Source organism: Lacerta agilis, chromosome 4, assembly GCF_009819535.1.
Source record: "Lacerta agilis isolate rLacAgi1 chromosome 4, rLacAgi1.pri, whole genome shotgun sequence".
In the NCBI taxonomy this organism is placed as follows: domain Eukaryota; kingdom Metazoa; phylum Chordata; class Lepidosauria; order Squamata; family Lacertidae; genus Lacerta; species Lacerta agilis.
Genome location: NC_046315.1, coordinates 66,604,539 through 66,618,986, shown reverse-complemented (window position 1 = coordinate 66,618,986; position 14,448 = coordinate 66,604,539). Strand labels below are relative to the sequence as shown.

The window sequence follows — 14,448 nt, the reverse complement described above, 5'->3', positions numbered from 1 at the left end:
ATGAACCAAATTAAAATCATGGTATAATTATCAGAAAGTGTCTTGGAGGAATTGATTTATATAAGAACTGCTATTCACGCCCAATAAAATGCCAATCTAGCAGTGTCCCTCCATTCTTAGATTTCTTGGCAATAAAGTTATATGTGCTTTGGTTGGTACCACTTCAGAATGCAAGCTTAGGACTTAAATGGCTGAATAATTCTTGAATGTTCCGTCTCCCTAGCTTCCTTGACAGATGTATCACACAGGACATACATATACATATAGGCTTCCCTACTCCAGACATCCATGCTCAACAAGAGGAAATCGGGGCAAGGAAAATTGTGACATTTCCCCCCCCCCTTTCTTCCCTCCCTGTCCCTTTGCCTTGTGTGCCGTGGATTTTTAAATTGTAAGGCTGTGGGCAGGGACCCGTCTTATCCTATTTGATTGTATGTAAGCCACTTCGGGAGCCCTTTTTGGTGGAAGAGTAGGGTACAAATGCTCCAGATAAATAAATAAATTACTATTTTTCAATTAGCATATGTATATTAGATGTAGAATTATACCACAATGCAATTGTGACATTAAATATTAATCACCGTTCATTTAGCACCTTTTTAATGCCCTTCCAAACCCTTAAGTCAGTGGTGTCCAAACTTATTTCAAAGAGGGCCAGATTTGATGAAGTGAAGGCCCACGAGGGCCGACCAAAGGGCTGACCAAAGTTGTTGTCCTTTTTTTAGGATTTTACCCCAGGAAATAAACTGCCACAGGAGCCGGATTGAACCAACCGGTGGGCCGGATTAGGCCCCCTAAATGGACTTTGGACATGCCTGCCTTAAGTACAAACTGTAGATAGATAGATCTATACATGTACATAGATATATGGAAATATTTCAGGAATCCACTGCATTTATGAGTTACAATTGCCTTCTTTTGCTTTAAGTGTCTGTGTTATTTATTTAAGACACCCCGCAGTAAAAACTGCCTTTCATTCAATACCAGAAATGAGGTGAAAAAAGAAGAAAAATAGAATTCAGATAAATGATATCATAGAAATAGCACTCTCCTTTATTTTATGAGAACTTTTAAAAACGTATACAATAGGGAAAATCCTGTTCAGAAGTCTAAACATGCTTAACAAAGTGCATACTTGTTTGTTAACTATTTACAGCAGGCACTCTCAACCCGCAGCCCTCCAGATGTTTTGGCCTACAACTCCCATGATCCCTAGCTAACAGGACCAGTGGTCAGGGATGATGGGAATTGTAGTCCAAAACATCTGGTGGGCTGAAGGTTGGGGGTGCCTGATTTACAGTACTGTATAAGAATATAAAGTGTTTAATTGTTCTGCATCATATAGGGCACCAAGGATCCCAACAGAATGCAACCCATTCTCTTACACAAGGGAGCACAAAGCTTACTACTGTATTGCATTTATCATTACTACCTCAAACTACCTTGAAACACAAGGCTACAATTTTCAGAGTTGCAACTGCATCTTAGCACATGAGCAGTGTGGTACATGCTATAAAACTGCTAAAAGGACTTCCAGCTCAGATAAGTCCTTTAGCCATGTACACATACAAACCGGTACATACTATACACACCTGCAAACACGCACACACCCACAGTGGTAGAGAACATGCATGTAGAAGTCCCCAGGTTAAGTCCTTGGCTTCTCCATTGAAAAGGATTCAGGTAGCAGGGCTGAAAAATACCCTGGAAGCCCACTGCAAGTCAGAGCAGGCAATATTAGGTTGGAAGGTCTACTTTCCTATACGATAGCTTCATATATTCCTAAAGTATTTACTTCCCCTCTGAAATAGTCTCCCTCTACAGCTTGACCACTCCCAATTCTTCACCCAAATTCACATGAACATGGGAGATTTTAAGTACCGTACATATTCTGATGTAGTACTCTGCAAGTCCAGATTCCACTCTGCATCCTAAAGATTTGTTTGAAGAAATGAAGCCTTAGTCAAAATGCATTGTTGAAATAAATATTAGCAGGCACTTTACATGTTATTCTGATTTATGATTCATTTTGACTGATTTTATCTAGGGTGTTTCTTTTGTAAAATATATTGTACACCACTTAGAAACTACGATATCAAGGGGTATATAAGTTGTTGAAACAAACATAAATACATGCATACATTTGGGAATGGGGCATCAAGGTTCACTGGCACGTGAAATTATTATCTTCAGTAAGTTTGCTTTTTCCAAGATCATTCATGTAAAAACTTACACAGACTCCCAAAGAGCATCAACATAAAATGAAAAAAATAACACACAAATGAGATTCAAGGGAGGTATGGGATTTCCAAAAACTACTAAGAAGCAAATTCACATTAGTCAGTCAGGGATTCCCTGATGTCTGTCCTAAACAAACAAGTTTAAGTATCCAAGGTTTCATCTTAGAAATCTATTTTGGATTATCTCCAGAACCTTGAAATCCACCCACACAACTAAACTCTACATGGAAACATCTGTAAGTCTAGCACTTAATCAACATAACACACAATGCCATTTATTATGTAGCAGAAGAATACTGTCTTTCCTATTGTATCACATTATAAGCAATGCTCTGCAGACTACATGGCTCTAGAGATTCATATAAAAGCCTAATACACTGAAATCTGAAGGTTCTCCAGAGACATCTCTTCTAGACAGACACACAGACTTTTTCATTTGTCTAAAACAGGGGTGGAGAACCTATGGCCCTCCAGCTGTTGCTAGGCTGTTGTTGGGCTCCAATTACTATCAGTCTCAGCCACCGTAGCCAATGGTCAGGGATGGTGTGATTTATAGTTTAGCAACATCCAGAAGGCCACAGGATGCCCATCCCTTATCTAGAACGTGTGGGTAAAGTGTAGTAATTTTTTTCATGTAGCATACTAAATTTTCCTAGAATTGTAGAGTTGGAAGGGACCACATGGGTCATCTAGTCCAACCCCTGCAATGCAGGGACCTTTTGCCCAACGTGGGGCTCGGAGCTATGGCCCTGAGATTAAGAGTCTGATTCTCTACCAACAGAACTATCCATGACAATGGTAAAGTTACATTTGGATACCACAAAGCGTATCACAGTTACACAGTTACACAGCTACAGAGATCTATACATGGCAGTAAGTGAAACAGTTTCATTCTTGCCACAGTGACTACATTTACAGAAGCAACAATAACACTAAGCATGAAATGCAAGTATGTTGCTTGTCCATTTTCCTTTTCATTGCTTCCCTTTGAGACATTTTTTACCGTCTTGGGCCTACTTGGAGAGATTGCACAGGAAAGCATTAACGAGTTGGTAAAAGTTAAGAAACACACCCACACACCTCTCTTTTCTTTCATTTATTAAGATATTTCTATAATATTTTCCCCAAAAGCTAAAAGTGCTGTAGAACAAGAACAAGAACAAGAAGACACAACATCCAACCACAAAACTAGAAACTTCTGTTGTGCTAAAGTACCTTGTGTCTTTAAGCTTCTCCACAGCTGGTGCAGTTTTCATGCATGACAGAGAACCAGGCAGCTCAATCCAAATTAGTGTTTCATTGCAATGCTCCCAAGACAATAGCAAATTATGAAGTGTATGATGCAAAAATGATATATGGAGTCATTAGACACAAGAAACACTACAATATGGTTCACAGCCAAGCAGGGATATAAGAGGTTTTATCCAGAGGTCGGCCCATGAGGGTCACTTAACTGGCCCATGAGTCACCTGCTGGGTGAGTCCCCACATGCTGCACTAAACCAGCACAGCGCAGTGTGGGGACTCTCTTCCACAGCTCTGGAAATCACTTCTGCGCAGATGCAATTTCCGGTGCCGTGGACATATGCAAACGCGATTTCCAGCATTGCGCTGCACCGGTCTGGCCCATGGAGGATCTCCACGGGAGTGATACGACCCATGCCCGGTAAGCCTTGCCGACCCCTGTTTTTATCTCACCCCCTAAAGAAGAGTACAAGCCATTCACATCTTAGAAGAGACTCAATTTCAACAACTATGGCTGAAAACTATGGCTATGGCTTTGTTCTTAATAGCCTTGTATTTCTCATGTAGCTATATCTCAACTCCTGATCTTTCTCCAAGGAACTCAAAGTGGCATACATGGAGATTATTATCCCACTTTAGCCTTACAACTACTTTTTTCCATGGTTTGGGCCTCAGATTGCCTAGTGAGCTTCAGGACTGAGAGGGAAAATTACACAATTCTCCTTGGCCCAATGCCAACTACCTAACTGAATATGAACAACAACCGTACCAAGCAAGGTGCACGGACGTTTCTGAGATTGTGTGCACAATGTGGATGTCTAATACAATAGAACACGACCTATTTCCGTCTTCACGCTACAAAGATTTAGCTGTGTTTTCTCCCAACTGTAATCCGCCATACTCTGCCCTGCAGCGCCACACGTCTATTGCTATTCACAAGTGCACAAGGGTACTACTTGAGTTGAACTATCCATTTTTTACCAATTACAGAACACACAAACAGTTCAATCCCATTTCCTCTGGAGCATTTTGTGTAGAGAAAAAGTGTGTATGTATGGAACTATTTAAAAAAAAAACAGCTCTGACAAAACTCCAAAGCTTGTATACTATTCCCCACAGATTGTGGCCCAGTAAAAAGCACCATTTAACCTACTTTACTTCCTTTGAGACCAGCTTAGTAACCGCCATCAAAGCAATGTCTCCATACAGTAAATCAAAGACTGGTGCAGATGAATCAGAGATCTCTTAGGACAGAACATGCAAGTCTTGTATTTCTTGCTACAAGACAATTGGTCCTGCTGTTCAAACTATAGCAGTCTTCGCTTCTTTTAAATTCTGAAGACAGGTATTGGATTATTGTACTGCAGCATCATTTACACTTTAAATGTCCTTCTGAAATGGCTATGGTAAAGTTACAGTGCAAAGTTACCTTTGTTTTCATGAAAGAACAATGCTGACCACACCTGCTAGACCTGGTCATCACCTGTACTGTATATCCCAAGTAGTAAGGACAATGTTATGCTTGCCATATCCCTCTTCACCTCCTCTCTTTTCTCAATTAAAAGAGAACAGAAAGTTTAACCTTTATTAACAAGATCACTTTGCCTTTTGTATGTTACCACTGCTTCAGAAGTATTTAATCCCCTATAATTTACATAGATTGAATTTTTCTTTCACAGGTTAGGATTAAAGCCACTGATTTGCAATTGATTTGCACATTGGGGAAGGGGGGCACCAGCCAGTTATTAAGTCCTAACTGAGTAATTTGCAGCTTATTTCACCCCAGCTAATTAAAATGTAATCACTATTGTTTGGCAATGTGCATTCTGTCAGCAGTTTTTACTTCAGAAAGAAATCATGCCAAGAAAGCACACACATAAAAAGGCCTTTCACTAAGAACTGGCTGGTGTAAATTGCTTCCTTTAGCCAGTGAAACTGTAAAACAAAAAGAGTTACAACCAACTGACAACAGTAAAAAAGGGAGGGGTAACTAATCCCCTTTCAGGATAATTAACTGGGTTTAACAATTTCCAGCTTTTGATATATCTCCTGAAGAAAAGACATGTTCATAGAAGGCAGTTTTTGGTTTGGATTGTTATCCAGTGTATCTTTATCTAATCTAGGTTTAACTATACTAATCATGAATGCAGATGGATTACATTGTGTGTGTGTGTGTGTGTGTGTGTGTACATGCTCTACACATGCCTGCATTCTTGAAACAACAGAATGCACTTCTGATTCTTCTTCTTTCTGGTTCACCTGGGTGAAGAATAATACATTGCCTACAAAAGTAGGCATTTTCATAGACAGATGAAATGCTCTTGCCCTACCACAGATTGTTCCTTGAATGTGAAGTCCAAGTGTTCCATAGGATAATAGTGAGGATGACAAGATACAGTATATCTCTTTACTTTTCCATCATCTAGTCTGGATTTGATTTTATTTGTCTTGCTTTGCTGTGCTTTGGAATCATCATACATACATTGTGCATTCAAATGAAGAGCTTGTCTAAAAAGTGAATGTGTTAGTTTTCACTTGCAAATGGGATGCTGGGAAATTATTATAATTCATTCAGTTCATGGTTGAGATCTTCTTTTTCTAGGTCTCAACAATCAAGTAAAGAATAAGTGAAAATATGAAAGTGAATAAAAACTGAGAGTAATAGAAGCAGACCCATTACATCTCCTCTGAGTAGGACTAACATTGGATATCGCTCCTAAGAATGCAAAAAGGGAAAAAAATGCAAAAGTAGATGAATAGCACCTTTCATAACCATTCTTTAGTAAGAACCATAAGGTCTTGTAGCAATTTAAAGCCTAAAAAAAACTATGGCATAAACTTTAATTGACCAAAGTCTACTTCAATCTTTTGTGCTACAGAGTGCACCATACAAACAGGTGCAGTCAATCCTACATACATTTGCTTAGTACAATCTCCCATTGAGTCAGCAGGATTTAGTCACAGGTAATAAGTGAGAGTACTCTCATGCCATATCTTTGCTGACTAGTCCATATTGTAATTCTTGTCTACTTCATGGAATATAAGTAATCATATATACATTGTGCTATGCATTATGCATGTATTGAATGTGAGAGCTTAGCTCATCGAGAAATACTCTACAAATGTTGGTGTTCCCCGCCACCAGTTAGCAAAGCACAAACATCTTGTTATATGCAATAGCTTCTTAGATCCAAGCTGCTTTTTTCCTCCAAACCCTTCAAAATGAGCACAGTAACCTATCTCTGCCCACTCCAATTATTACATTCTCCCCCCCCCAAAGTGGATACAGCACATGTGAAGAGAGAAAGTATTTAAAGTGGGTTTGTTTAAAAACCAAGCAACCGTGATGCACCAAGAGTCTTTTAATGCATCAGAGTTCCTGAGTCACTGTGTCAGCAATACGTGCTGAATTTTAAAAGAACAACTTATGCATATGATAAATGTCCATATTGGATTTACCAGTAGCCAGCTTGCTCTTATTTTTGAAATAAAATCTACTCAAATTGATGAAAGTAGAACTCTGTGGCACAAGATATGCTATGTTCTGTTGTAGAATCTGGAGAGGCCACATCTGTATAAATGTAACAGCAGGTGCCCTCTACAACTAGACTACAACTCTGTACCCTGTAACATACCTACATCCCATGTATTTCAACAAGGCTTAAGCACACTTAACTAGACATAGGATAGTAGCCTTAGGGGACACACTGCATCCCTCCCACCCGGAAGCTTCCCACGCTGTTGATTGAATGCTTTGCAAGAAGCAAGAGATGCACACAAATAGCCTCCTTGTTAAATAAGGTGCCCTTTATCCCTGCCTTGGTTATCCCAGAACTACTCATGCAAGCTGCACTGGCAGAACAGATACCTGGATGATTCTGTTCCATGGTGTGAGTTGGCAGGAAGTGAAGAAGACCTAAACAACACTAATATATTCATGCATACCCATACAAGAAGCAAGGTTCAAAGGTCCAAGGAATATAATTATGAGACACAAATGTGCATTTAGATAGCAAGCTTTGGACTGGAAAAAAATACAATTAGGCCACAGTCCTATACTCTATTACATAAGAAGAAGTCTCATTGGGCATAATGAGACTTACTTTTGAGTAGGTGCCAAGAGAAAACCTGGATTTATTTTTTCTATTAATTTTAAAAAAAAAATCCTGATCAGAAGGCTACAAGAATAACCCCCTCACTCAGGAAACCAGTACCAATTCTGTATGAGGTTTTTGTAATTCTACACAATAAAACCATGGTTGCATGTAACATCCATATTCTACGAGGCAGCATAGAGGGATGTTTTGCTGTATCTTTTTTCTTCTGCTCTGACAATGGTCATTTATATTAATGAATTTCTGAAACAATGAAAAACAAGAAAACCTTTACAGAAGGAAAAACTATTCCCCAACACACATGAATTCTGAATATAAAGTACCTTGTGGCCCCATAATCTTACCACTTCATACTTTCAGAATGTCAACCTAAAACACAGTACAGTAACATCAAATTTGCCTACTTTTTAAAGGAGTGCATACATAAGAAACAATATACTTATATTCTGTTAAAATGCTTAGGGTAAGTAACAGAAAACACAGTTACTGATTATCACATCACCACCCACCCATTCAGCTGCTTTTAGACTCAAGCACTGGTGGAAAATTGAGCCATTATCCTCTCCTGCTTCTTTTTCCAGGCAAAATCAAAACATGATCTGCACGTGAGTGATCAGGGAGAATTGCTCCAGCACATTGCCTTTGGCAGGAAGCACAGAAGCTACATTACACACTCTGTGCTATCAAAATAACTGCCAGAGAAAGAAATGCAAAGTAAATGGGACACCTGCAGAGATCCACATAAGAAATTAACTTCTTCCCTCCCTGCCTTCAGGGATCACTTTTTTTCAAAGTGCCCTGTTTTCTGAACTTGCAGCCCAATCCTATGCAGCGTTAGGCAGGCTGGAACATCTAAAGCCCGTGATTTCAGTAGAATCAGGCAGCCTGAACTCTGAAAAGAATCAAGCAGCTTCTGTGCTAAACTGTTCTTGGCCAATCAAACTAGCAAACCGGGTGCAAGCTTTATGGCAAATACACAACTGTAGAATGCAGGGCTGCATTCAACCACAGCGAAGTGTAAGAACAACTTCAGCATCTACCAGGACTCTCTCATTCACATGATGCAGACACTCACAGGCTTGTACTGAAAGGGACCAGAGAATGAACTGAATATTTTATTGGGCAAGGGAGGGATTCCCCTGTGTACCTTCTTCTACCTTTTCAGCAATTTCAGGAGTCAAGCAATAACGATTTCCATAACGATTTCCAGTAAGAAAGAAGCTTACTGGAAATCACAAACTTTTATCATGGGTTGATGAATCCAGAATAACCACCTCTCTCTAGTTCCTCGCACTCACTAGAAAGAATAGAGTTTGCCACTCGGATAAAATAATAATTACTGTACTAACGTAGATGGGAAATATGTCCCACACGTGAACAGGCATCGAGGCAAGGAAAGGGGACGTCAGCCCTTATTTATTTGTTTTTTAAATTGTGTGTCTTGCTAGTAGGGTTGCGAGTGACTGTTTAGAAGTAAATAATCTGCTTTCAGAGGTTCGGAGATCGCCCTGTCAGACCACGCACCCCTGTCGCCCCACTTCAAGATCTGCGTGGCTTGATCCGGAGTAACTGACCACCTTCTGTTTCTATGGTCAATGCAAACACGAATCCACTTCACTCTTAGAATCACAGAGACGCGTGTGCGTGTGACACCCTTGTGTTTGTGTAAATAAGTAATCGATTGGGGGGCAACTGCCGCTCTCCGCTCACTTCGCTTAACGCAGCTCTCCCGAACTCCCCCCCCCCCCAGCTTTACGCGTGTCTCCCGCGGAGCAAATCCCGTCGCGTTCCACGGGACTCGCGTAAAACGCGAATGGGGATCCTCAACCTTGCGCGCAGGTGCCGCCCGTGACCCCTCACGTCCCCTCGTTCCCTTTCTCCCGCTCCCTCTCTCCCGGTTGAAGCTGCCCAGCCTCGCGCTTCCTTCCCACGGAGAGGAGCGCGCGAGTTTGAGCAAGCCAGGTGCGAACAAAGTCCTGCGGAGGGAGAGAGGCTTCGCCCTGCCTGCCCGGGAAGCTTCTCGCTTTCCCCCCGCCGCGCGACGCCCGTACCTGGAAATGCTTGAAGAAGGCGGAGATGCGCGTGATCTGCAGACTGAGGCACCTGGAGGTGCACCTCGCTCCGTAGACGCTGGCCGCCGAGAAGGAGTCGTCCTGCCTGCGAGCCGCCTCTCCAGCAGCAGCAGCAGCAGCGCCGCCTCCGCCGGCCGCCTCCACGCCGGGCAGGCAGCCCCAGGAAGAAGCCGTAATCCAAAGGAGAAGGGTCAAAGGCACGCCGGGCTCCTGAAACCCCATGGCTTTGTGTATAATGCTCGCCGGCGAGAAGGAAGCGCGGGAGGAGGAGGAGGAGGAGAAGCAGAGAAGCCCCAACAGCAGCAGCCTTCAGGACGCTCGGCGCGCGCCACTGAGGCGAAAGGAGGCGAGACGAGGCAGCCTCAGCGCGCGGAACAAACTCGGCGAGGAGGGGAGGGGGGGGCGAGAGAAAAAGTTCAATCATCCAACTCTCTTCAACCCCCCGCCAGTCTCCGCCGAGCTCACCGCCCTCCCCTCACTCCCAGGAGGGGGTGGGGAGAGGGGTGACAGAAGGCGGCGCGATTGGCTGCGGGAGGCCTGAGTGGCAGCGCGGCGGGAGGGGGCGGGGTGTCTGACCGCGGGCAGGTCGCGCGAGCGGCGGTGCTGCTGAAGCGAGGGAATGAGGGTAGTGGGGCGGGGAGGCGGGTTGGCGTTGTTGAAAAGGCGGGAGGCTTCGGGTGAAGAACTTTCTGCCGTGCTGTACACGGCACGCAGCGCGGTGGGCTGAAGCGTTGCGAAGCTCCCGCGAAGACGTGCGCCCCTCTCCAGCCAGGCGTGCGCGAATCGTACATCGTCGCGCGCAAACACCTGACGGAGCACCTTCGCGAAGTGCAGCGCGCGGCCAAAGGGGCAAAGGCTCGAAGGGATGAGGGCCCGAGGGGGAGTTTGGCTGTCTGAGGCGGAGCGCCAAATGACCCCCCCCCCACACACACACACACACAAACCCACAAATATTGAGTTGTTTTGACGCCTGGGACACGAAATCCCACAAGTGCCTCCCCTCCCCGCACATTAAAAATTAAGAATAATAATATTAGCATCCCTTTACTGACACTCTAAACCATGGGTAGGCAAATTAAGTTCCCGGGGCCGGATCCAGCCCAATCGCCTTCTAAATCCGGCTTTCAGGCGGTCCGGGAATCGGCGTGATTTTCTATTAGTAGAATGTGTCCTATTATTTAAAATGCATCTCTGGGTTATTTGTGGGGAATAGGAATTTGTTCATTTTTTTTTTTTCAAAATATAGTCTGGCCCCCCACAAGGCCTGAGGGACAGTGGACCGGTCCCCTGCTGGTCTAAACAAGCAACCCGAGGCATCCACGGCCTCCTACCTAATGGTAGGGCTGGTATTGTTGGGAGCAGGGGTGCCACCTTGAATAAAATATAGGGGGGCAGGTAAGCCCCATGATGCATAATTGATCTCATAGCATGGCACACACACACACCATTTCAATGGTAATACCCAGTAACTTTGGGGTGGCCTGGCCCCCTCAAATATTTTAGGGGGGGGCAAAGGGACCTCAGCCCCTAGCAGTTGCCTCCTAAGGTCTGGGGCAGAGAACTCATCAAAGAGAAGGACAACTGCCCCACATCAGGACAATGCCCACTGTACCCAGACACAGACTTTAAGGCTGCACCTTAAGAGGACACCTTTAAGTTAGGTGCTGACTTTAAAAACTCCAGTCTTAATACTGGCACAAACTCTTTTCAGTACATAGTCTTGCATCTTCCAAATGGGCACACCCAGCAATCTTACCAGATCCTGCATGTTGTTATTAGGATGATTTAATAAACATGCATGCACAAGAAAATCAGGTGGAACCATAGCTCAGTGGCTGAGGACATGCTATGTGGATCCTTTCATGTACCAGTAAGTCAATAGTGAACTAGAGACAGTATATCAGTGACTCTTTACTCAAATGTAACATTCTGACACTGAAGGAATTTCCAAACCTGACAATGGAAAAACAGGGGGTTGGACTAGATGGCCCTTGTGGTCTCTTCCAACTCTATGATTCTATGATTCTAGGAGTTATTGAAACTGAAACTGCGGCATAAGGCAAAGTTCAGATACAGCCACTTAATATATTTATAAATGTTCACAAATTCTGAGAGCAGAATATTTAGAGCTGTGGTGTTACCTCTTTACTTAAAACTGGTTTTAAGTATCGTAAGAGCAGACAAATGTGTTCTCCTATAAAATTAGTTGGTGTGCATATAAACACTGCTTATAGTCACAAGCACACTGAGCCTAGTGACATAAGAACAAAAAAATTTCAATTCTTGTAGGTCCTGTTGCATTTCCTTTGTCCAAATTTCATATTTCTTTGGTTGCCGGAATATTTCATGGGTTGTTTTTTTAGCTAAACATCGTTTTGCCTTAGAAATTCAGCAAAGGGGCAATTGCTTTAATCCTGTGAACTGCTATCAAAACAGAAAAGAGGACATATGAATCACTTGGGGCAATACTGCAACAAGAGGGCAGCTCTGTCAACCAAGACCAAAGATGAACATAAATTTGCATCTTGGCAATATCACTAGGAGATTGGAAGAAACCTTGGCAAGAACATTCTGTTTATGCAGCACCATCCTAAAGGCCTTTCCAGCTCCAAAGGTTCCTGGAATTTTTGCATGGTTCTGCACTGAGTCTTGCCAGTGGCTTTGCCTGGAATTTGGCAGTGATTTCATGTTGTGGCAACAGCAGAAACTTCAGCCCCTCTTGCACCCCCAGCTACCATAGCTTGGCACAACTGAACTACAAACCTTACTTTTCCTAAGGCTGTAAAAAAAAAGTGTCAAGAGATAATAGCTTGGCAACCTAATCTTTAACATATTTATTTGGAACTAAGCCTTTCTGTTTAAAGTGAGACTTGTTTCCAAGGAGCTGTGCTTATTCCAATTTCATGCTGAATGTAGCAGGTGAAGCTTGTAGAAAACCTCAGTGTGTTGTTTAAATATGAAGTTTTGAAATCATTAAGTCCAGTGCCCTTAGGTAAAAACTGCAACATTTTAAAATGCCAAACATCTTGAGTTGTTAAAAGTTTACTGAAGTTATGGATAAGAACTATTTTATTTTTTATTTTTAGCTATTATAACTGACGTTCGCACAGCCTCAGACTCTGTAAATTGAAAGTACTGTAGCAGAGATACTTCGCAGCCTAGTGCTGGGACCCTAATCTAGTAACAGAGCAATTCTACATATGAATACTCATCAATAAGATCCATTGAGTTCAATGAGGCTTGGGTAACTGGGTGTAGGATTGCAGCCTAAAGCTACCTGGAAGTTAGTGTGTTTGCTTACCCAGCTTATAACACTCTTCGAGTGCAGAAGGGAATAAGGGACGTGAAAGACGAGACCAGGCAATTGGCAGGCAGTATGAAGCCTCTGGGTTGGCAAGGCCTGGCATAAACAGGAGAAGCCTGGACATCTGCCCTTGCTTGTTCAAGTAACCTCTCTCAGCTGCACTTCAGTCATCAGCAGGAATCTGGAGACTGGATGTGTCTAAGGCTATTGCTAGCTCCACCAGGCTGGCCCGGACATGTACCAGTACATGCTGGGCTATATGTATTATGAAAATATGCCTTGGTGTTGGCATACATTTCTAACTGTAGCATGTGGTTTGAATTCTCAAAGTATTACTTATTATATATTAGTATTATTAGTCTCCCCCCCCCCAAAAAGGAACTCAAAGCAACTTCCAAAAACAAACATTAAAAACAAATATAAAAACAAGAGTTAAAAAAGGTAGGGATGCAAGTAAACTGAATAGAACAAGAGTGAGCACTTCCATATGAGACTTGAAGCAATATCCAAGACCTCCCCATCCCACCCCAATTTGTTTCGCAAACCTAACATTCCATTTCTCAACTTCTCTCAAGACATAAGTGTTGGACTAGATCAGTGATGGCAAAACTTTGCCCTCCAGCTGTTTTGGGGCTACAACTCCCATCATCCCTAGCTAACAGGACCAGTGGTCAGGGATGATGGGAACTGTAGTCCCAAAACAGCTGGAGGGCAAAGTTTGGCCATCACTGGACTAGATGATCCTTGTTGTGCCCTCCAACTCTACAATTCCGTGAAAGCCTTAATTCATGGAGTTACACAGTCTTCAAACCTCTGATATAATTTTCTGCCTGTCTGTCTTGTCTGTCTGTCTGTCTCTTAAACACACACACACACACACACACACACACACACACACCAGGGTGAATATACAGCCAGACAGCCTATATCTGGCTAGTGAGCACCCCATGACTTATTGTTAATAACCCAGGAACACAACTACCAGCTATGTTCTCAGTCCACACCACTCAAGCATCAGCCCATCTTCCCCTCTTAACTGAAAGCCTGTAGAAAAGCACAGCTTTCCACCCGCCATACTCACAATGAAGTTGTTATAGTAAGTGCCACACTTTTTAACAACAACAAAAAGAGGTGCTGGTACTGCGTACCCCCTGAAAAAAAGCCCTGAAGTTAACTGTATCGCGGGTGGAGCAAGAATCCAATCAAGTTCCAGGTTCCAAATTAATTAAGTTTTATTAATTAAATAAGAATATAAAGGGAAACATAAGAAAGGCAGCTTACTGGCCTGCCAAAATATAATAAAACAGATTCCTGTTCTGCCAAAACCTAAAATAAGCAGTTTTCTGTAGCAAGCATGCACCTAGAAAGTCAGGGTCACTTTGCAGTTCCTGGAAGCCTCTTACAATGATACTGCATACCCTTTTGTAACCCCTGGGCGGGGGGGGGGAGCACTGCTCACCAGTACCTCCCTAG

General features: G+C 43.0%; 1 protein-coding gene across 1 annotated transcript in view; it reads right to left on the bottom strand.

Annotated features, from left to right (window-relative positions):
• The window catches only part of ANOS1 (anosmin 1), a 77,853-nt gene extending 67,902 nt beyond the window's left edge, over nucleotides 1-9,951 (bottom strand). Inside the window, exon 1 of the mRNA XM_033147442.1 lies at nucleotides 9,651-9,951. Within this exon, the coding sequence (XP_033003333.1) occupies nucleotides 9,651-9,893 (243 nt within the window). The 5' untranslated portion in view covers nucleotides 9,894-9,951. The remainder of the gene's footprint in view (nucleotides 1-9,650) is intronic.
• Nucleotides 9,952-14,448: the final 4,497 nt, after the last annotated feature.